The sequence below is a fragment of the Ursus americanus genome, chromosome 20 (genome assembly GCF_024610735.1).
Source record: "Ursus americanus isolate L20-20 chromosome 20, mUrsAme1.1.p, whole genome shotgun sequence".
Lineage (NCBI taxonomy): Eukaryota > Metazoa > Chordata > Mammalia > Carnivora > Ursidae > Ursus > Ursus americanus.
In genome coordinates this window covers 8,016,760-8,041,384 of record NC_142146.1, presented here as the reverse complement: position 1 = coordinate 8,041,384, position 24,625 = coordinate 8,016,760, and the positions used below count along the sequence as shown (strand labels likewise).

The 24,625-nt window shown below is 45.9% G+C and overlaps 1 protein-coding gene across 1 annotated transcript in view; it reads right to left on the bottom strand.

Annotated features, from left to right (window-relative positions):
- The window catches only part of ITGA9 (integrin subunit alpha 9), a 326,298-nt gene that overhangs the window by 103,631 nt on the left and 198,042 nt on the right, over nt 1–24,625 (bottom strand). The window contains exon 18 of the mRNA XM_045798248.2: nt 20,428–20,578. Coding sequence (XP_045654204.2) covers nt 20,428–20,578 — 151 coding nt within the window. The remainder of the gene's footprint in view (nt 1–20,427; nt 20,579–24,625) is intronic.

The following is a 24,625-nucleotide window of genomic DNA, read 5'->3' as shown; positions in this document are numbered from 1 at the left end:
TTATGGGGCGCCTGGGTGGCTCAGTCGTTAAGCGTCTGCCTTCTGCTCAGGGCGTGATCCCGGCGTTCTGGGATTGAGCCCTGCATCAGGCTCCTCCGCTGGGAGCCTGCTTCTTCCTCTCCCACTCCCCCTGCTTGTGTTCCCTCTCTCGCTGGCTGTCTCTCCCACTCTCTCTGTCAAATAAATTAATAAAATCTTTAAAAAAAATAGAATAGATTTTCCAAAATATGTAATATTTACAACAGCAAACATCCAGGAATAACAAGAAGAGGCAGGACCTCAGTGGGGAAATTATGATATTCTTCGGAGGGACAGAAAGGAAGAGTAAGTGGACAGAGTAGATTCTTGGATGAGAAACCTGAAAACTGAAAAATGTGTATGTTCTTCCAAAATTAAAGTACATATTTAAAATAATTCCAATCACAGTGCAATGGAATTTTTCTGAACTTAAAGGAATGATTTGAAAAAATAAGCCTGTGACATTGGGCAGAACAAGTTGAAGAAGTCAAGTGCTAAGGGAGACGTTGCTTCTTCCAGATGTTAAGCCGTCTGTATGAAGCTTCAGCGATTCAAGCTGCATCGGTGTGTCCCTGTGGTAGACAGATCAGGGGACAGAACACAGAATTTCAGAAATGGATCCAAATGTAAATGGGAGTTCAGAATACGAAGAAGATGGTGACTTCAAGTCAGGGGTGCTGTGGGTGGGTAATGGGGTGTTAAACAAATCTTTGGGAGACATCAGACTATTTGGAAAAAATAAAGTTGGATCTGTACATTTTTCTCCTCACACCAAGGTAAATTCCACCAAAGACAGACTGAAAATTTAAATGTGAGGGAAAAAAATGAAACTAGGAAGTATGGATATATATTGGGTAGATATCTGGAGATGGGAAGGAATTTCTTTTTTTTTTTTTTAAGATTTTATTTATTTATTTGAGAGAGAGTGAAAGTGAGAGAGAGCACAGAGGGAGAGGTGAAGTAAACTCATTGCTGAGCAGGGAGCCTGATGCGGGGCTCGATCCCAGGACCCTAAGATCATGACCTGAGCTGAAGGCAGATGCTCAACTGACTGATCCACCCAGGTGCCCCAATGGAGAGGAATTTCTAAGCCAACACCAAAGTCAGAAGCTATGCATAAAGAAAAAGATGAATGAATTTGACTATATAAGAGTTAAAGACTTCTGTTGGGCTAATTGTCATAAATAAAGTTAAAAAACAAAGGACAAATTAGGGACACATGTTATCGGCAAAAGATTGGTATTTCTGGTACAATACGCATAAAATACTCCACATGTCCTCTCATATAATATATATTCGAATGCATAAATAAGTACATAAAAATACAGGAAAAAAATTGAGACATACGCCAACAATTCCTAGCGGTCATCGCTGTGCTGTGGGATCACAGCAGATCTTTCTGCTGAGCGGAACTGACACCCCTCCCAAGCTTGGCAGCAACAGAACCCCCCCTGCCCTATGCCAGGCTCTGCTGTGTCCTTCCCAGAGGCAGAGCCCACCTGCTCCATCTCTGAGTCCTGGGCCTCTCCAGACACCACTGAGGTGCTCAGAGGATGTCTGTAATTATCACATCTCTGTTCAGAGGAGGGCCGGGCTGCATTCAGAAAGGCTGGGCTTTCATTATGGAGACTCTTGGCCAAGGAGGCACCCTGTGATGATGTATTTCCCAGTTGGGATTTTCAGGAACATGGCATCCTTAGGAGGAGTGCTGACCTCATAGCAAGGTACTCTGCGGCAGTTCCCACCCTCCCCAGTACAGCCCACCTCTCCTGCCAGGACCACCCTCTGCTCAGCCCCAGACACCAGAAGCCCCAGTTTTCTTCATTCCCCTCTGGCAAAACTTTGGAGAGCCATGTCTGCCTGCCAAAGTGAACCAAGGGCAAAGGGAAGGGAGCTCTCCAGTCAAAGGCTGGGTGCTCCCTGACGTCCTTCTTTTCACTTTTTCAGGGGAAAACTAAATCTCAGTGGAGCCCTCTCAATGCACAGCTCTAACCCCTTGCCACGTGCAGGGACCCCCGAGGGGCTGTCGTGGTCTCTCTCTCTCTCTCTCTCTCTCACACACACACACACACCTAGGGAGAGGCGTGAGCATAGTGAACGCAGCCTTGGCCTGGGCTCAAATCCCAGCTGTGCCATTTCTTGGAACTACCTGATCCTTTTGGAGCCTCAGTTTCCTCCTTTTAAAATGGGTTCCTGAGAGGCCCCCGTGGGTCATTATAACGACTGTAGTGCCCTGTATCACAGGTAGCTCGGTGCTTGTATTGCGTCAGCCCTATTAGCGGCCTGTGCGTGTTGGCAGTCTTTGCTAAAATCAGGCCCCTTGAGCACCAAGTAACTCACTCTTCCGCCTGCCAAAAACCCGCCGTGGGTCCTGAGCCACACCTCTGGTGAGCCATGTGCATGTGAGGTTGAATTACCTGCCCCACAGACTCTGGGAGCTCCCTGAAATCAGAGGGGGCCTGCCTCGTGTCTGTCAGCCTGAGGCCAATGCTTCCAGATACCCTGGAGGCAGTTTGAGGCCAGTATTTGCTCCAATCTCCTTAAATCCTACAGCCTGCAGCTGCTATTCCATCTCCTTCCCTCTATCTGAGTGACCACCAGAAAGAAGCAAGTGAAAAAGAAATGTGGCCAGTGATTGAGGACTTGGAGGTCAGCCTTGGCTGTGAGATTTCTTGTTGGGTTGGGGGCAGTCATAGCAGACCCTGCTGTTCCATATCCCTGGCTCTGGCTCTCCAGCTGGGATACCTGCAGTTTCTCACTGGAGGGCTTTCTCTAGTGACAGAGACGCTGTGGCCTCTATGCAAGGCAAGCCAGACGTGTTCGGGATAGTAATGCCCTCAGGAGCAGCCCTCAACCAGTGACTGTGGGGAGTGTGAGAAAGCCCCAGGCCCTCACCCCTGGGGGAGATAGGTCTGAGCCGCCTGATCTTTGGGCCCAGAGCTCCCCAGTGGGAGGGGACCCAGTTGCCCACAGTATACCTAGTGTGATGACCTATCTTTTGTCTGCTGCTTTCTCTCTCACTCAAACCCCTCCCTCCCCCCCAAACTTCTGCCTTTGCCTCTGCAACAAATACCTTGCATTTGAATTCTTGTCTCAGGGTTTGCTTCTGGGGAAACCTGACAAATACATGTGTGCTACTTTTTGTTCTTTGAAAGAACCCAGAGCATAGATAATTTTCAAGCCCGTGGGACGGTCGCTCACATTCCCAGGCCTACCAAGGACCTGCAAACCTAAGGCAGAAATGCATGGACAAAGAGGACTGCTCTGGAAGGAAATAGCTGCTGGACTCAAATGAGGGAGCGCAGGGGAATCTGCATGGCCTGTCACGCCACAAGGCACAGACACACACGGGGTCCCACAGCACCAACGGTGACTTTCGGCACCAAAGGACTGAACTCACTCATCAGGTCAGGCCTGATCCTACACAGCAAGACTCTCTCACCAGGTGGGGGTAGCATTGCTCCAGTTCTTGGAGTCTTTGTGGTTTGCCTTTCTAGCAAGATAAGAAATTAGCATACCTCTCCAAACCACCAAGTTGTTTAAAAAGAGCACTTAGCGCTTAAAAAGTACCAGGGCGTATAAAACTTAATGATAACTGACATAGTAACCATAAAGTACATAGAAGCATAGAAATATCCTTCATCTCTCTATATACCCATTTGCTATCCATTCATTTATTCATGGAACAATGCTGACATCTGACTATATCCTAGGCACTGCTATAGATGTTAGGGATGAATTGATGAATAAAAAGTCATTCCATACTATATGGAATTTATAGTCCAGAGGGAGGGCTAAGACAATCAGCAAAACAAACAATACATCAGATGGTAGTAAGTTCTATGGAAAAAATCAGGGTATGGGGATATGATGGGGGTGTTTGGAACAGTAGGGTATTTCTAATCAGGTGACATTTGAGCCAAGATGGAGAGATTGGGCCGTGTGGATATTTGACATAAGAGCCTGTGCAAAGGCCCCGAGGCAGGAACAAGCTTGGTGTGTTGCAAGGAACAGGAAGGAGGTCACAGTGGCTACAGTGGAGAGGGCAAGGAGAAGAGTCATAGGAAATGGGTTCAGAGAGGCAGCAACTCACTGGTTCAGATCTTATGGAGTCTTACAGGTATCGCCAAGAATGAAGTTACAGTGAGCTGGGAAGCCACTGGAGGGTTTGGGCAAAGGAGTGTAAAGGGACAAGGGTGGAAGCAGGGAGACTAATTATGAAGGAAGCTACTGCAGTCAATACTCAGGAAAAATAAGATGGGGACTTGGGCCACGATGAGAGCAGTGGTGATGGTACAAAGTGGTTGGATTATGGATATATTCTGCAGGTCTAGCCAATGGGCCATTTGTGGAACACATGCAGAGGTGAGAGAAAGGGACAGGGGCGGAAGGGAGTTGCTATTTCCTGCAAATGGAAGGTTTGGAGGGATTAGGATCCCATTTCAGACATTCTCCTGTACTGTTAGAAATGTTCTCATTCTTGATATGTGTGGTGGCAGGATGGGGATAGACGTATATAAAAATTAAAGATGTGTATGCTTAAGATGTGTACATTTTACACTATGTAAATTATACCTCAATTAAAACAGGCGATTGAAGACTAAAAATGAAAAAGGACAAAAAAGGGAGGTGATTAACTGTGCTACTAGCTGTGATGGGTCCAGAAAGAAGACTGGATTTACAAGACAAGTAGCTGGAGTCCCATTTGTCTTGTATAATACCTGGTAACAACACGGTTGATTTCAAGCACAGCCCACTCTTTGGCCCAGGGGACATTTTTCCTTTCCTTTTCTCCATCTTAGTCCATGCAGCTGTGCTTATGGTTGTACGTGACTTTCTCACCCCAGGAGGGGGTCCCCCTAACCACTCTAAGCTGTCTTGAGACTTTCTTTTGGATCCCTCAAGATCTCTCCTTGATTTGGGGCTTCTCTGTTTCCTCCAGCATATGTACCAGTTAGTGTCTTTTCCTTTAGGGAAGAGCCCACTTCATTGCTTCCTGCATGGGCAGCCCCTAAATGGCTGCCATTTTAACAGTTAATGCTAGAGAGAAGCAGCATTACCTCTAACCACAGAGGCAGAGACTGATTTCCCTGGTTAGCCAACCACATTGTTGGCAAAGCATCTGAGAGATTTCCTGGCAGATAAGACAATGAAATCTGGGCCAGAAGGTGACGTTAGCACCGGCTCAGCCACTTTCTAGGGTGACTTCAGTCTTGTTAACCTTTATGAGTCTTGAGCATAAAACGATCGTGTTCATCTCGAGAGTTTCTCTTCCTTCATCTATACTTTGGGAATAAGAGTACCCATCACACAGGGCTGTGGTGAGGATTCAGTGAAATAAAGCACCCGGTACAGTGCCTGAAGGATGCTCCAGAAACATCTACTCCTTCCCTCCCAGTCCACTCAGCAAGTGGCTCCATGTCTGCCCACAGGACATCACACCAGGAGCCCACGAGGCCCACTGCTCCAAGTGCATTTAAGGGTTCTTACCAATGAATTGGTAAGTTACCAAGTTAGATGACCTAAAGTCAGGAGCTATGACCAACCTCAAATTTTGCTATGCATACAAATACCCAGGGTTCTTATTCAATACAGACTCCGATTCAGGAGGTCTGTGGTGGTCAGGTCTGAGAGCCTGCATTCTTTTTTCTTTTCTTTTCTTTTTTTTTTTAATTTTGATGTTTTTTTATTATATTATGTTAGTCACCATACAGTACATCCCTGGTTTCTGATGTAAAGTTCGATGATTCAATAGTTGTGTATAACACCCAGTGCACCATGCAATACGTGCCCTCCTTACTGGTTTTCTTTTCTTTTCTTCCCCTCCCTCCCTTCCTTTCTTTCTGATTTATTTGAGAGAGAGAGAGAAAGAAAGAAAGAAAGAAAGAAAGAGAGAGAGAAAGGGAGTGAGCACAAGGGGGGGAGGGGGCAGGCTCCCCGCTGAGCAGGGTACCCAGTGCAGGGCTCAATCCCAGGACCCTGAGATCATGACCTGAGCTGAAGGCAGCCGCTGAACCGGCTGATCCATCTAGGCGCCCAGAGAGTCTGCATTTCTAACAAGCTAATTGATCCTAGGTGATGGCATGCTGCTGATCTGTGACCATATTTGAGTAGCAAGGCTATAAATGACACAAATAAACTTCCAAATAGCATTAAAAAAGTAGAAGAAAAAGAGTAAATGCAACACAAATGAATATAATTGTGCTGTGGCTGCCACAGTAATAGAAATACCATGTTTAGAACTGGGACAGTACTAATTCTATGCTGGGCTCATTGGATAGCAGGTCCGGCCTGGGCTCCACATTTTAAGAAGGAAGATGCCAAACCAGACACAGCACAAAAATAGAAACAGAACAGTGAAGAAGGCACTGGGAATATATACACTGAACTGTCAGGAGGACAGGGGTACTGGATGCTGGCCTTTCTAGTACAGGTCGGCCTGGACAGAGAGCTGCGGTGGCACTTTTGTGGGAGGCCCCAAATCCAAATCTGTTGACATTATCATCAGAATGGCTTTATCTCGTGAAAATAAGAAATGCACATGTCAATGAAGACTGAGAAGGCAGATAGATAAAGGTCACCTTATACGTTATCAGGGTCTGACATCTACTGGAGTAGATTTCACTGGGCGCTGCTTGATAAGACCCAACTGAGTCACGTCACCGGCTGGTTCAGGTGCTCTGCGACACCTGACCATGACCGAGCCAGATCTTCCCAACGGGTATTCTGGATGATGACTTCAAAATATTCTAAATGCAGTAATGCAGAGCCTGGAAGAATTTTAGCAAAAGGAAAATGAGACGGCAATCATGCTGCTCACGTGCCTGTTTATGATTCATTCTCTCTCCTTCGCCCTTTCTGTTTCTCAGAGACACATGCTTACAAACAACCTCTCTCAGGTTTCTGCTGTGGCTGACTGCACTGACACCTCTCAATCGCCACTCCTCCCTTCCTCCCCATACGCAGAATCTGACTGTATTTGAGGCAGCCATGTGCCCAGCTCAGAAAACTCATCTCTTTGCCTCCACTGTGGCCAGGGGTGGCCACATGACATGGTTCTGGCCAATGAGAGGTACTCGGAAAATGCTGAGTGGGGCGGGCTTCAGGAAAGCTATTTAAAAGGGGGCAGGCCTAACTGGACAGCTACCTGCAAAAGAATGAAACTGAATCACTTTCTTCCACCATATATAAAAATAAATAAAAATGGATTAAGGACCTAAACATGAGACCTGAAACCATCAAAATCCTAGAAGAGAGCATAGGCAGTAATTTCTTTGACATTGGCCAAAGCAACATTTTTCTAGATCTGTCTCCTGAGGCAAGGGAAACAAAGGCAAAAATAAACTGTTGGAGTATTTCAAAATAAAAGGCTTTACACAACAAAGAAACAATCAACAAAACTAAAAGGCAACTTACAGAATGGGAGAAGATCTTTGCAAATGATAAATCTGATAGAGGGTTACTATCTAAAATAGATAAAAAACGTATACAACTCAACACCAAAAAACCCCAAATAATCCATTTAAAAAATGGACAGGAGCAGACATTTCTCCAAAGAAGACATCCAGATGGCCAACAGACACATGAAAAGATGTCCAACATCACTCATCATCAGGGACATGCAAATCAAAACTATAATGAGATATCACCTTGCCCCCATCAGGATGTCTAAAATCAAAACCACAAGAAACAACAAGTGTTGGCGAGGATGTGGAGAAAAAGGTACACTCAGGCACTGTTGGTGGGAATGCAAACTGGTTCCTCAAAAAATTAAAAATAGACCTACCCTATGATCCAGTAATTCTACTATGGGTATTTACCCAAAGAACAGAAAAACAATTCAAAAAGATATATGCACCCCTATTTTTAAAAGAACATTATTTACAATGACCAGATTATGGAAGCAGCCCAAGTGTTCATTAATAGATGAATGGATAAAGAGGTGGTATACATATAAAATAGAATATTACTCAGCCATAAAAAAGAATGATATTTTTCCATTTGCAACCACATGGCTGGATCTAGAGAATAAAATGCTAAGCAAAATAAGTGAGTCAGAGCAAGATAAATACCATACAATTTCACTCATATGTGGAATTTAAGAAACAAAACAAACGAACAAATTAAAAAAAAAAGGGGGGGAGACAGACCAAACAACAGACTCTTAACTACAGAGAACAAACTGATGGTGACCGGAGCGGGGGTGGACGGTGGGATGGGTGAAGCAGGTGAGGAGGACCGAGTACAGAATTGGTGAGTCACTATATCGTACACCTGAAACTAATACAACACTGCATGGTGACTATACTGGATTTGAAACAAAAAATAAAAAAGAAATAAAAGGGGGCAGCGCTGTTAGCTTTCCTTTTCTTACTGCCTGGGATGCAGTTGTAGAGTTAGAAGTGGAAACCAAGAAACAACAGGTGTGAAAAAAGGCTGAGTGCAAAGACCAAAGAACCAGGTTTCCTGATGGCATTACACAGTTGCCTACCAGTCCTGGCCTATCCACTTCTAGATTTATGATTATAAAAGAAAAGTCAAAATCCCATTAGGATCAGCTGCTACAAGTTGGCCTTCCTGTTACCTGCAGCCAAACACGTTCCTAACTATTTTTAAAATCAGTTGTTTAATCCACTTGCTTAGGGAAGAGGATGGGCGGGCCAGTTACACTCAGGTGCCCGGATAAGATCACGGCCAGTGGCTGTCAGGAAGCAGCGAGGCTACTGGTACGTCTGGCCTCAGAGGGATGGAATGCCAGTTCTGGAAAGCTGGATCATCACAGGACGTGGCTATGCATTCACATTCTCTGTTAAATTCCAAGGGCATCTACATTTGCTGGCTCCCTAATTCCGAAGCTGGTGGAAATACCGAGTGCCGCTGACACTAGCACCTGAGAAAATCACACACACGCCTCAGGGCTGCATCGTTGTCAACACGCTTAGGACATAGCCTTCAGAACACAACGAACGCCCGGAGACGGCAACCCTACTATCGCCAACACTTTCAGGGTTCCGCCAGATCCCCTGGGACCCCATCTAGGTGCCCACCTTCTGGCTCCAGCGTGTGTTTTCCTCCAAGAACCAGCACCCGTGGGTCTTCTCTGGAGGGCTGGCCTCAGCCTAGTAGGCCACTGTGTCCACACATCACCCTCAGAGGGCAGAAAGCACTAGGGCTTTTATTCCTCAGTAGGTGGCCCTTAACCAATGACTGGTGCTAGGGCGGGAACAGAAGCCCAGCTTCCTGACCTTGAGATGGACCTTGCTGAGGTGTGGCTCACCCTTCAGAGCTCCCCAGCAGCACCGGGCCGAGGCCACCCTCTGCGACGCTGTGCCTGAGATCACACCCTGCCCTGTCCTGCTTCCCTGCTCGCTCTGCACCTGCTGCAGGGAAACCTAGCCTGAGACACTCATGTTCTCCTTGATCCCTTTTGCTTTCTTTTGTTTGCCTTGGCTTAGCAGTCCATTTTCATGGCTTTCCTTTTAAGAGGTGTTGTGCTGCTTTATGAAAAAGATTTAAAATCCAAGACTCCCCTTTCCCCTCAAAAGAGGAAATTATTAAATTGCTGTTTTGCAGTTCATTAGAGAAAAAAAATACAGAGGTTTAACACATGTTTTCTAAACTACTCCCCCTCCACTACCAAATAGATTTACCCAAGTCCTGCAGCTCTGGGAAACGTCCTTCTTAATTGATCCTTGTAGCTACAGCTCTGTTGACATTTCTAAAGCAAAACGTAGCCTTCCTTCCAAACACCGTGAATACACAAATGAAGCTTTTCATATATGTGAAAACTGAGCCCTGCCATGGAATACTGAGGCCACACTGTGACTGGAAATGGACATCTGGGTTTCTCTACCACCTCCTCACTGCCCACCGCTGCAGGAAGGGCTCAGCCTGGCTCTCAGGCACGGCTTCACTAGGGGCTAGAATCTCTCTGACTGCAAGGCCAGACAGTGGCAACACCACAGCCACAAGTAATCCAGGTGAGGAACTACGAACCTGGCCTTGGGGTACCTGCTGCCTACCGCCCACTGTTGTCTGCTCCAGGAGGAAGGTCAGCCCATCAGAACGGGCAGAAATAGCTCAGAAACGGGAAAGGCTCTAGGGAATTTGGGATTGATCTTTGACGTGCAGGACGGGGAAGACAAGGGAAGAAAGAGAGAAAGAGCCTGCTGCTGTGTCAGAGCCTCAGATGGGCTTGGAGCCAGGTGAGGTTTTTCTGCCCGGCATTACGCAGGAAGTTCAAGGTAAAGTCACCAGGAGGCTTGGGGCACTGGATTAAAAACAGAAAAGGGGCGGAAAAGACTTATTATTTTCTGAGTATCGATATCCACCCTTAGGGCTCCCTTACAAGGCAAGAAGCAAGTTCATTCATCATCTTAATGGCCCAGCCAAGATGACTACAAACATCTAAGGGTTGCATTTTACTCGGGGCTACTATTAACTTGACGAGAGACACCGGAGAAAGAACACGATGAAAGTCAGTTCCTGCCTTGAATGAGAGCAGTGGCAGAGTGAAGGCAGGCGGTTTGAAATCCGCTTACACACCAACGCCAACCAATGAGGCGCACGCATTTCTGCTTGCAAACCTTCCTGATACGACGCGGGCCTTCGCAGCACCTCGGAACACATCTTGTTTTGTTCCTGTGTACAGATGCAGTTTCTGTGTGGAAACGTCTGTCTGAGAACAGGTCGGGGCACTCCCACAAATATAAAGGTATATAAACATGTAACTGTCTAATCTTTCCCACTCTATCCGGGTTAGAAACTGGATCATTTTTATCGCCTGGCGCCATCTTGAGTGGCTAGCCTTGAAAGTGAGAAGAGAGAAGCCCTTGAGAGAAAGGGATTGCCTTTCTATGGTAAAGGTAGATATACACTGGAAGGATCCTTTTACAAGAAAAACAAACTTATAAACCCTCTATGCCTTTTGTCATAAAGAATAAGCCACAGAATGCCGCAAAAGCTGACCTGGTTCTTTTCTGCCCCCAAAACCAACTTGGAGGCCAAGTTTCCTATTGAATTCAAAGCACTCCGCAGAAAGTGCAAAACTAAGCTTTCCTTCACCCAACTTCTAATGGACATCATCAGGCTTCCCACAAGGGGCCCTGTCACGGGAGGAGACAGAAGGACACATGGCCCACCCCTCCGTCTTCGTCTCTCAGGGAGGTTAGACGGTGACACAACAATGTGTCAGCCAGATTCAGTGACTTACAACCAACCGGGGCTGAGCGTTAACTACGTTTCTTAGGAACCTGAAAGTGCAGAAAGCTCTAAACATGCATTCTAAGTGGTAGGTCTCTGTTTTCCCTGCTGGATTCATGGTCCTCCCCCTGCTTCCTCACTGGTCTCTTTCCTTTTGGCAATCCCAAGACTGAATCTCACCTTCTGGCTTCCCCGGCCTATCTGGTCTTTCTGGCTTCTTCCTTCAGCATGTCGCCAGCTTCTGTCCTTTCTTCTATTTCCTCAGTCCATATCCTCAGTGAAGAACACAGATGGCCCATCACTGTCTACCTGATAGAAATCCTGGATTCCTCCCTGGGCTTCATGGGGCCTGCAGACCTTTGGGCCGGTCCTCTCCCTGCCCAATCTGCAAGACTCAGGGCCTAGCCCTGCATTGTTTGGGGAGTACATTATTTTCCTCATTCTCTAAACTCTGATCTTGTTCATCACACATATCACATATCACCATTATATATCTTGCATTTTAAAAAGTCAACATCCCCAAAACAAAAATTCTAATATTTCAGCAAATAATAAGTAAATGGAAAAAAAAAAAAACCCAACTGGCATTATTACAACAAACAAACAGGAGCCCCCAAAGCCAGCTCATTTACTTAACTGATATATATTTACCAAGTTTTTTTTTTTTAATTCTAGTTAACATACAGTGTAATATCAGTTTCTGGAGTAAAATTTAGTGATTCATCACTTATGTAAAACACCCAATACTCATTTTATTTACCAAATTTTTCATTATTTTTCATGTAATTTTATTTTTTTAAATAAAGGCTATTAGTCAAATATAAAAATATGTTCCGTTTATTTTTTTAAGATTTTATTTATCTATTTGGGAGAAAGAAAGGGAGGGAGAGCACGAGTGAGGGGAGGGGCAGAGGGTGAGGGAGAAGCAGGCTCCCTGCTGAGCAGAGAGCCCAATGCAGGGTTTGATCCCAGAGTCCTGGGATCTTGACCTGAGCAGAAGGCAGATGCTTAAACCAACTGAGCCGCCCAGGTGCCCAAAATATGTTCAGTTTAACACGTGCTCTACTTTTTGACATTATGAAGGCACATACCCATGTGCGCACACTCATGGAGTCCCTTTGTTAAAATCACAAGTCTTGATTTTTAGTTTAAAAAGGAAGAGCCAACACCCTCTGACTTACGTGCTTTGTCTTGTATTCTTGCTTTTCTCCCGCCCCCTCCAGCATGTAATCTCGGTCTGAAGTAGGTGACAATATAGACATTCTGAATTAATGAACGAATTATGAAGTTTGTGCTTGTGTGTAGGGGGCTACCATGGCAGCTACATATTGCGTGCAAGTGGTTGGCATAGGCCCCACTTCATCCTCAGCACACCTCAGTTTAGAAAGAAACTGAGACACAGAGAGAAGGCCCCTGGCTCAAGGTCACACGGTCTGCAAAAGACAGAGCTGAGTTTCTGCGTCTGCGTCTGATCGCTGCGAGAACCTCGCTTTCCCTCTACCCCACCTTGGCTGCTTGCTATGTTACTTCTGAGAACCTCTGAAACACAAACTCCAGCTTAGCTGCTTCTTGCAATCACTGCAACATACCAATCTTCCAGCCTGGGAGAAGTTTTCAAAACGTCATCAGCTTTAAAAATGCTATGGATACTACGTGTAAATTGACTCTCTCCTTCCCCCAAACACACTCGCACTAGAACTCCCAAACTCCAATCTCTTTGGCTAGCTTCTCTGCCACCCAGGGATGGGTGTGAAATGCAGTCAAGCCCGCAGACACGCTCGGTTCCACCACAAATACAGAACCGTGTGACAAACAGGCAGGCAGGAGAATGGGCCTACAGCATATGGAAGACAGCTAAGCCGGAGGTCACAATTGCGGGCCTACAGGCTGGATGCGGTCAGTTGGACATGTGTTTGGCCCATACAATGTTCAGAGAATATTTTAATTAGCTGCCAAAGTCATGCAATTTCACATAAAAATGTGGATTTCTGGCTTTTATTGAAAAATAGGAAGTCTGACAGCACCAGCCCCTGCTCCCACCTGGTAACCATTGACTGCTGCAGGGAGCTGGCTGCTCTCTCCGGATGAGGCTCCATTTCTCCACAGTCTTCACTGCTTCCCACTGTCCCACACCTGACCCCCATCCCATTGACAATACTCACCTTGTAAGACTCCTGTAAGACTGTAAGTGTGCACCACCAGTTCTCAAGCTAGAACCTTGGCAAAGTTCCCTGAGGCTAACTTACAACTTCTGGAAGCCTAGAAAGTGAGGTGCTTAGGTTGCAAACGCTTCCAGCCCTGGGGGCATCTCCAGCAGATGCTGGTGAGCCCCACGCAGATGTGCTGCACCGTTCAGGGTGCTCCACCCCATTTCCAGTTGCCAGCGGCTTCATCTCTGTACCTGAGTGCATCTTTCTAGAACCAGGCCGGTTGCTCTGACCATGCACATTACAGGACAGAAGTCCTAGGGAGGGCGTACTCCTAGAAAGCTTCAACTACTGACTCCTTAGGAGGGGGTATAAATCCCTCAGCTCCCTCTGCCCTAAGGTTTGTGTTTTGTACTGTTTCCCAGGGTTGTCCTGGGATTAAGCCCCAGTACCCACTGTGGCAGCTGGTTTAATAGCACCCTCTTCATTAACTGCCTCCACCAGTCTATCACTGGTCCATCTCCCTCCCAGTGTTCTTGCACCTCCCAAATGAATTGCCCTCAGGTCCTTGCTTCAAGGTCAGCATCTAGGAAATCCAATCCAAGAACACACTCACGCTGTAGAGAAAAGATTAGGTCAGGGGCTTGCCCTCATTCTTCTTTCTCACCCAGCATGGCCTCCTCTGTAACTGCATGGCAAGCTCCTGTGTCCCTTTGTACCCAAAGGTCACCTGAGAGCTCTCTTGCACTAACTTAAAGCTTACGACTATCCACGTCCGTGTCTGTTTCCACGCCGGCTGTAACAGTGACTGCCATGAACCCAGCCCCTTCTTTGAGCTTATCTGTCTTGGTCACATGAGGCATTCCTGAGAGCAGGAGTCCTAACTGACAAGCAACTTCAGCATCAGACAGCAGGCATCCGCATTCCTCAAATGTCCCAAGGTCACCCTCCCCCTAGGAATGCTGCTGGCCCTTTGACCCCCATGGGCAGCCTCTTTCCATCTTGGTGGATGGCTCCTATCCCTCTTCCTCTGTCTTCTCACCAGGCTCCAGCCAGCTCACGCACCCACCCCACCTCTGCAATGGCAGCAGTAGCAGATTTCAATTCTTCGGAGGCCCATCACGTTTTCCTAAGCACTTTCCTGGGGACTTTGGGCACCCCGAGACTAGCTGTCAGTCATCACTTGCTGCAGGGCAATGTTTCAGCACTCTGGACTGTAGTGGAGACTTGTGCTCTGCTTGCTGACTGCCTTACACCCCATTAGGCCATGACTTCTTTGGGAGCAGAGACCAGATCTTACTCATCTTTGGGTTCCCTAGTGGTTGGTACGGTCCGTGGCCCTTAGCACCCTGGCACTTAGCAGGTACTGTCTGAACAAATGCATTCTTGTTCCACAGAGGCAAGAAGAGCCAAAGCCTGTGTGCCGAATGGCATCACAGTGAAGAAATTAAAACTCAACGTGATCTTGACCTCAGGGCCACGTGGCTATACAACTCCACCGGGCACCATTCACAAAGTCTGTGAAGTGCTGCTCTGGGGGTGTCCCTCACGCAGAATCTAATGTGAACGTGACCGCAGGGTTGTGTGATCCAGATGTGCTCCAAATGCATTTTCTCCATTCTTCCTTCTTCCCCCTTTCCACTGTGCCCCGTCTCTAAGGGATCCCACACACTGCTCCACAGGTGGCCTCTCTATGACCACTGTATGCTGTGCCCCAGCCAGCCCACCAGCCAACCAGCTCGTGGCCACCGACGCATTAAGTCCTATTTTATAGAGTGTTTTCAAGTTAGCTTACAGAGGCGAGAGGAAAGGCAGCAGATGGTTGTTCATGTGCATCCCGCATTTTTTATAAGCCGTCTTCCCTTACAGGGAAGAACCAGCGTATATCTACAAAAGCAACTCTGCGTTAGAGAGGACAGAAAAGTCCATCTTTGGGGAGATGTCTTGTTCAGTCTCAGAAACGAATACGTCACGAATTATGTGATGACACAGAAGACTGCAGACCTTGGAGGCCTAGGCCCCGAGCCGCCTTACAGCTCTGGACAGAGGGATAGCCCCCCACACTCCCACCCACATCACCTGGGCAGCCAGGTGAGGCACCTGAGCTGAGATCTGAGGGCACAGCAGTTGATGAAAGAAAATGGGGGTGGGTGGATTATAGCTGGATTCTAGTGTGCACATGGGGGATGGTGAGCAATGAGGCTGAGGAAGAGGGAGGGCAGGAAGCATGGGCTCAGAATGGCCTCTCAGGGAACAGCTGAGGGGTCCGAACTCCACTCTGAAGAATGTGAGGCAGGAAGAGTGACGAGATTAAGTTTCTTCTCAAATTTTTATGGTATAACTGATATTATAGGCTTATTTTTTAAATTAAGTTTTTAAATTAATGTATTTACTGTGGCAATAATTTTTTTACACGTGCTTACTATTTTAAATGCTTACAAAATTTGTTTTTGCTTACATCTACATTTATTTGGCTTTAACATTTTACTCCACAACTGTATTCTTGAGTGCTTTATCTGTAAGTGTCCTATTTCTCAGGAACAGTTTCATGCTTATTAAAGCTTTAACGGTTACTGAAGCAGATGCTGCCTTGCTCACATTCCCTAGAACCAACCAGAGGGTTGGTCACCTGAAGCCAGTGCCCTCCAGGCCAAAGGCTTCCAACTTCTCACTGCTGGAGTTGTTTGTTCGCTCCAGGGAGTATGGCCCATAGCCATAGAAGTCTGGAAGTGCCACAGAGTTACTGCCCTTGGAGTGATTCTCCGTGGATGAGTGGTAAGGATTGCTGAAGAAAACCTCTAGCAGCTTCCTTACACCTGGGAGTGATTCAGAGGGGTGTTCCACAGAGTCTACCTCTCTGAGGATCTGCAGCAGGACAGAACCCGAGTTCCCCATGCCTTATCAGTGCACACTTTCCTGTCTCTTATCCCTTCCCTGTCTAAACTCACCACTCCCACAAAGTGCCTCCTGAGATCACTCCCCAAATAAACTACCTGTACCTACATCATTGTGTTGGGGTCTGCTTTTGGGGAAATCCAAACTGGCAGAGTTAACAGACTTTATGAATTCTCAAACATTCAAAGACGTCTTTGTTTTGTCTTCACAATGGAGGGCAAGTTGGCTGGGTATAGAATTCTTAATTCACAAGAGAATATATTCTGATTTTTTAATACTGTTACAGAAAAGAAGCCTATGGAACACTGGTTTCTTTGCTTTCTGCTAGCATCACTTTCATAGTTTTTTTTTTTTTTAAAGATTTTTATTTATTTATTCGACAGAGATAGAGACAGCCAGCGAGAGAGGGAACACAAGCAGGGGGAGTGGGAGAGGAAGAAGCAGGCTCACAGCAGAAGAGCCTGATGTGGGGCTCGATCCCATAACTCTGGGATCACGCCCTGAGCCGAAGGCAGACGCTTAACCGCTGTGCCACCCAGGCGCCCCCACTTTCATAGTTTTCAAATTCAAAATCTCATGAAGCTGTGTGTTGACACTAAAGTGCTCTCAATATTTCTGCCCGTTGTTTGCAGAGCTCATTCAAGAGAATGGAGATCCTTCCTTGCTGTCTACTCATGTCTTCTAACTCTTATGGAGCCACTTCTCTTTGCTGATTCTCTGGTCTCCACCTTCCACATCTACAGTTCTCACTGTCATTCTTCTTCATTGTTTTGTTCTTTTTCTCTGAATTCTTAGAGACCATCTCAAATATGCCCTGTATGACAATGAATCAATTTTCCATACTAATTCTGCTCTTTCTTGATCATAACACATTTTAATTCTGCCATTGCTTTCTTGGTTTCATTATATTTCCTTATCAATTCTACAACCTTTATTTTTGTTTGCCTCTCAGTTCATTCCTTTTTCATCCCAGCTTATCATTCTACTATCTGATCTTTTGCTGTGCTCATTTTTTCCTTGAATTTAATCAAGAAAAGTGGATGCTAGAATAAAATTTACTTTTGTTTTCTGTTAATAATCCTTCTAAAAGGTATGCTTTCCTTCTGTATCCTGAGTTGCACTTTTCATAGTTTATATGTTAGAATCTTTCTGTAAGGTTCATGTTGGTTATGTTAGGTCAATGCAGGGTGAGTGGGCTCTCCTGGCTCCTCTTTGCCACCCATCTTGGTGCTGTGAGAATCTTGCTCCGCTCTGAGTGATGCCATTTACATCTCCAGTTAGAGTTGTAGTTGAGGTCATGAGAGAGGATTTTTGTTTCTTTGTCTTCTCTTGCCACATTGACGGTCAACTTGCCTAACTGTTTTTCTAGTTGGTCCTGCCCCTGTGGCACCTATGTGATGTCTCTGTGTCTCTGCTTCCTTTCTCACACTAATGCTTCCCACATCCTGAAGAGTCCCTGGTACCTTGTCAACTTTCTGACAAACTGATAGAAGAGATCCCTGTGCCAAAGGTTGTTGGGATTCAATGGAAAAGAGATAAAGATGATAAGCTATAGAAGCTAATGACATATCTGTGGTCTTCTCAGGTACACTGTCCTCACCTGGCTGGAGCCCCTCATCCAGAATGCCTTGGGGGGGGGGCTACTTACTACCCCTCACAGTGCTCAATATGATACAGGGGTGGAAATGATGCTCCCCTGCCACTTTAAGAGGAGACAATTCTGCTGAGTGATTTATGCTGTTGGGCATCCCTCTACTTCTTTCCACCCTATCAATCAGACCAAGGCTACATTTTATGATGGCACAGCCTTAGCCTTTTCCCTGCCTCATCGTACTTCCCTCACTTCTCTCCTGCAGCAATCCTCCAGTATGGCAGATGCACCCAGGTCACATGCAGGAGGGAATGGGAAATATATGTAAAACCCATGGTATGTAGTAGGTGGTCAACAAATGCTATGTTACATCCCCCAAATAGTTACAAGACTAAAAATATAATCATTTGTCCATAGCAAGCTCTGTGAAAGACATTCATCACAGTATTTTTGAATTTTTATATAATAATTTTTATTATGTTATGTTAGTCACCATAGAGTACATCCTTAGTTTCTGATATGATGTTCCATGATTCATTATTTGTGTATAACACCCAGTGCTCCATGCAATACGTGCCCTCCTTAATACCCATCACCAGCCTATTCCAATCCCCCATGCTCCTCCCCTCTGCAGCCCTCAGTTTGTTTCCCAGAGTCCATAGTCTCTCATGGTTCATTCCCCCTTCTGTTTACCCCCCCCTTCATTCCTCCCTTCCTTCTCCTACCAATTTATTTAAGAGAGAGAGCAAGAGAGAGAGCTTGAGCAGGGGAGGGGCAGAAGGAGAGGGAGACAAGCTGACTCATTGCTGAGCAGGGAGCCTGACATGGGACTCAATCCCAGGACCCTGAGATTATGACCTGAGCTGAAATCAAAAGTTGGATGCTTAACTAACTGAGCCACCTAGGCACCCTCCTTCATCACAGTATTAAAGAGAATAAAACTGGAATGAAATAGCTACATAATAGGAATTTGAGGATAATCCACAGTGTACCTTATGATAGAATACTATGATGAAGGGAAATAGAGTAATACAGGGGAAGCCATACAGTTTCTGAAATACTACTACCAAATCCTATATACCAACAAAGTGGGGCCAGCTCAGAATTTTCTAGCAGACAACAGAGAGAAAAAGCCTAGTCACAGGGATGACTGTGCCTACAGGTAAAAATAAGCCAAAGTACTCAGGGAAAGCACAGCTATTCCTAATTCTGAGACCAGAGAGAAATTTCTCCTGTAGGTCCTAGGTGAGGGGAATCTGCAACGTAATGAACCAGTCACCAACCGCATCCTTTCAGTTACCACAGAGATGAGTTTTACAGATCTGTCCTTGAGTGAGTCCCTCTACCACCACCCCCTCCAGGAAGATGGCATCGTGGCACAGGAAATTCTGTAAAAGGGATTCTAGGTGGAGCCAGAGATACTAGAACCTTGTAGATACTTGGTTCTCTTTTGACTGGGCTTAAACCAGAACAATTTTTAGGGTGTAGAGGACAGATGGGGAGCATGCCTTTCTCATAGTCCTTCTTGATGGCTTTTGTGGCTTCCCCAACCCTGGGGCTTCTAAAAGCTATTAAGCAGCAGAGAGTTTGAGATAACCTCTTGCAAAGTTCTTGGAGCGTGACCATTACAGATCACTCTATAGGTTTCACTTGCCCCCTAAGCTGGGCAAGGTTGGTATAATCCTATCAAAACTGCTGAGCTTGCCAGGATTTGCGTCTGAACAGAAGTTTGCCCATTGGCTTGAAGGTGCGCCCGGTGCTCATCTGTGGACAGGGTGGAGCTGTTCCTTGGAAAGTGATTTTGGTTCCATTTAACACAGATATCAAGGCACTGCAGTTTTGTGTTGTAAACACTTTGCAAAGCTATAAGAATTGCCTTCAGAACTACTGTCAGGAGTCCGAGCAACCACCGGGGAGAAGAGGGTGAGGTCTGTCCAAGCCCACTCATTCCTATTGCCTGCTGGAGACTCGTTCTTTTTTCTTCCCATAGGTAGTTTGTTGAGTTGAATTATGGGACAGGAGAGAATACCAAGTCCTTTTTCCTTTCTGAGTCATTCTACTTAAACTTTAATTTATTCGAATACATGAATTCATGCTGAAAAACTCACTCAGTTCACGAAAATAATTTAACTTCCTCAATTCACTCAAATATATTATAAACAAACATGCCAAAGCACAAGCTGACATACATGACCCCCTAATGGAAAACATCAAGCGCACCAGAGGTGATAACAAGCATAATAAGCAGCCATCTGTCCTCATTTCTTATCTTGTTTTTCACAACTACTGACATAAAACTGGAATTCTCTAGAACACATGAGTGTTCGGAGAAGGGTCAGACATAAACGGTAGGGAGAGGGTTCCATAAGAGAGAAAGGATGGGAGACAATGTAAGAGATGGATATTGCTCCAACACACCTTCTAAGTCCAGGAGGAAAAAACTCTTATAGTTCCAAATGATACCCTACACAATGAAAGAGTCTTTGCAGAATCACTGCACATTGCAAGCTATGATGAAAATCAGAAAATGCACCAGATGGAACAAAGACTCTCATTTGGAGGTGCCTTCCTTACCTTCTGCCACATGTTGATGAAGAAGAGCTCCCGGGAAACGTTGAAGGACACATTGGCATCATAGGCATCATCCCCGAGGTTTGAGATGGAGATGTTTAGGGATATATTCTTCACGGCCCCCAAAGCTAGATAGGGGGTTTTTCCATCAACACTGTAATGAAAAATAAGCAGCAGTGAATGCCTTGAAGTTTTCACTAACATAATATGAGGCATCATAGGGTAGCTGAAAGTTGGGGCAGAAACTCCACTGGGGTCAGAACTACAAGTTCCAGGAACCCCATTAACCAGTCATGCATCCTTGGGCAATCAGTCAGCTCCCCTGTGCCTCAGTTTCCTTATCTAACAGCTAACCTGTTAAGCTCTTCCAGGGTTCACATCAATCTCAGAAAGTTATAAGACATTTAATACCCTAGACATGGAATTTGGCCATGTATTCATTCTTATGTTTTTGAGTATCAACTACATGTCAATCACGGCTACTCTATGTGCTAGAAGAGAGAACAGTGAACAAAACAGAGTTCTTGCCTTCTTACAGCCTCAGGGAGACAGAAAACGTATATACCAAGGAGCAAACATACAAGTCAGATTGTGATAAGAGCTACGGAGAAAACCCACAAAGGGTAAGAAGGGTAGAGAATGCCATATTTGGAGGAAGAGTGGGTTGCAATTTTAAATAGGGTGGTTGGGGAAGCCTTCACTGATGAGGTGACCTCTGAGTAGAAACCTAAAGAAAGAAAAGGAGCAAGATACACAGACACCTGGGAACTAGCAAAGGGAAAGTCGTGCCTGGCACATTCAAGGACTGGCAAGGACACCAGCATGGCTAAAAGGAGTGACCAAGGGGAAGTGTGGGAGGAAATGGGCTCAGAGAGGCAAAGGGAGTGGGGACACACAGAGCATATGGGGTACTGTGAGGCTGTCACAAGGACCTTGGTTTGACTCTGAGATAAAACTCCTGGAGGGCTCTGAACAGAGGAGTGGTGTGACCTGACTTCCATGTCTGAAGGCTCATGCTAGCTGTGATGTGATTGGTCTGTGGAGTATATGTTCAGGGGGAAGCAGGAAGACTGATTAGGAAGCTCTCACAATAATCCAAGAGGCAGCTCCGACCACAGTGGTTGAAGCTGAAGTAGTGAGAAGAGGTCGTGTTCTGGATGTGTTTCCAAGGTTATCCCAACAGATTTTGCTCACAGATTGATTGGGTGAGGGGTATTAGGGAAAAAGAGGAGTCAAGGACAGCTGCGAGGATTTTAGGTTCAACAACTGAAAGGGAAGAATTGTCATTCATCGAGATGGGAAAGACCATGGGTGTAGAAGGTTCAGCAGAAAAAAATTCAAATGCTTATTGGATCTTTAAGAAGAGGTGTTGGACAGCTGGATGCTTAAGTCTTGAAGGAGGGCCAAAGATACACAGTTAGGATGGACTGGATATGATCACTAGGGAATGAGTGTAGATACAGAAGAGGTCTCACACTTAGGAGTTGCGGGTGAGGAGTAGAAGAGACAACATGACAAAGGTGGTAGGAGGAAAACCAAGAGAGATGGTATCTAAGCGGCCACAGAAGACATGGTCCAAGGAAGGAGTAATCAATTTTGTCAAATGTGGCAGATAGGCCAAAATAACATGAAGAATTAAGATTGGCCACCGGAATTAGCCACCTGGAGGTCACTGGTGATCTCAATAAGAGCTGTGTATGTGCAGTGATAGGGATGAAAGCTTGGATTTGGCTTAAGAAGACGGAGAAGTAGAATAAATGGAAACAGTGAGTACACTCAACTATTTGGAAGAGTTTTCTGTAAAGGGGAGTAGAGAAACAGGATGAGAGCTGGGGATGGGGAGTGGGCTCAAGGCAAATGTTTCCTTTTTTTTTTTTAATGTTATTTTATTATATTATGTTAGTCACCATACAGTACATCCCTGGTTTCTGATGTAAAGTTCGATGATTCATTAGTTGCGTATAACACCCAGTGCACCATGCAATACGTGCCCTCCTTACTACCCATCACCAGTCTATCCCATTCCCCCCCACCCGAAGCCCTCAGTTTGTTTCTCAGAGTCCATAGTCTCTCTTTTTTTTTTTAAAGATGGAAATGATCATAGCATATTTGCACAAGCATAGGAAGGATGTACCACAGAGGGAACGATTAATGACATGACAGGGAACAATTGCTGGACGGCCTGAGAACAAATGGAGGGGCTGGCCTCAGCTAGTACAAGGTGAGGAACTAATGCCCACAGCACCAGCATGTTAGTAGGTGGGTGTTAGAGACAAAGCAGAGGTTCCTTTGTGATTGCTTCCATTCTGCTCTGAAAGAGAAGTAGGGTCAAAGACTGGAAAGGGAGAGGAGGAGGGGGGAATGCTTGAGGGGTGAAGAGAAGGAGGGAAATGGCAGCCCAGGAAAGTGGGTGAGTGAGTGCACCATCAGTGGGATGACAAGGGGATGAGGATGATGGGGATGATGACGATTTGAAGATGCACATGAGATGGATGACTATTATGTGACATGAGCTGTGGACAAAACAAATTCACATCGGTAGCCAATCTTTGGCCAACCAGTTAATGGATGATGTGATTAAGCTTATCAGGGTTTATGTAACAGACAGTTGGTATTTTTGGCTGCATCTTGACACCTTCCTGTTCGGGAGGAATCTCAAGATAGGTGGGAGGGACACATCAGAAGAAAGGGGGTAGGCCCTCCTTCTCCCCTCCTCTTGATAGCTAAAGTGTGGACACCTTACTATATGCAATCATGTGATCTAAGGGTAGTCAGGGTCCTTGGGATGGGGAGCAGACACTGCCAACCAGGGCCATGAATTTTGAGGGATGCACAAAGACACTGGGGCCCTCTGAGATCATCTGAAGTGGCTATAGAGGTGTTGAGAGCCCAGAGGTGGCATCCTGAGCTAAGCCTTGTCTCCCCTATTTCCTGTCCACGTTGGTTCTCCGAGCTTCCTGCCGATGCTCTGAACCAGCCTCTATCCTTACAATCACTCCTTTTCTGCTTAAATAGCCAGCACGCGTTTATTGTTGTTTGCAACCATTAATACAGTGAATAAAGCATGAAAGAGAAGAGAAATATCCAAAATCTCAGTAGGCTCTAATCCTTTGAAATACAGATGGTTGCGGGGGGAGCAACCCTCATTACCCGACCATGAAGAGAAGACCTCACTTTCCTGCACGCCCTGGCGCATCAGCAAGAATAACATGTGCAACGAGGGATCTGATGGCCTTGCTTTTGGAAGCAAGAGCTCTAAGGATCCAAACAAGATGTGAAAAATTAACTTAGAGAAAAGTTTCAAATTCTTGAATGGCCTCCAATAAATTAAGACCCTGACCTCAAGCTATTGTGGCAGTTATTTATTATTGTTGGCCATTTTAATTTTAAACAATTGATGGGTTATTTCTGTCCTCCTGTTTGCTTTTGTAAGATTACAGGAGTAATCCTCGGGCCTTGAGGAGCTATGAGGGCGTGCTAAGCTTGCTTTCTCTTGGGAAGGAATCACGTAAGCACTCGAAAGGAGCCCAGTCACGTCAGAAAGTATCCACAGTTTCCAAACGAAACATAAAGAGACGATACAGAAAAGCCCAGGACTGTGGGGTAGGGAGCTGCCTCCTCCTTCCAATTTTGTTGTTTGTGATCAGCCTCCCTTCCTCACATGTACATGGCAAGGGAGCAGGCTGTCTAACCTTCTCCAGCAACCAGAACTCGGGCCTCTGTCACTTAATCAGGCAGCAAGGTCATTCCTGGGCTTTCAGAGTCAAGTGATTCTAACAAGGCTCCACGATGAAGGGAAGTCAGGAGCCTTCCAGGGCGGAATGTGAACTCAGACTTCTTTAAAAAGGGGCACCTCAAAGCTGTTTTTGCTCTTTCTCCACAGTTGAAGACCTATGTATGAAACAGTACGTCCCTGCTTCCAAAGCTATTCTTAGAAATGTAATTTGCCTGGTGCTGGGTGCTTTGAAACATGTCATCTTTCTGAAACCTTACAACACCGTGAGCCGTTCCTGACGTTAGTCCCATTTTTAGAGGCGAGGAGACGGAGAAGCAGAGATAAGGTGGCTGGACAAGGAGCACCGTCTATGCCTTCAAAGCCCTGCCCCCACCATCATGGACCCCTTTTGATCTCCCTCCTGGGGAAAATAAATCCCCTTATTATGAGCCCCTCCAGTCCCATGTGCTCCGCCAACCCTTCACA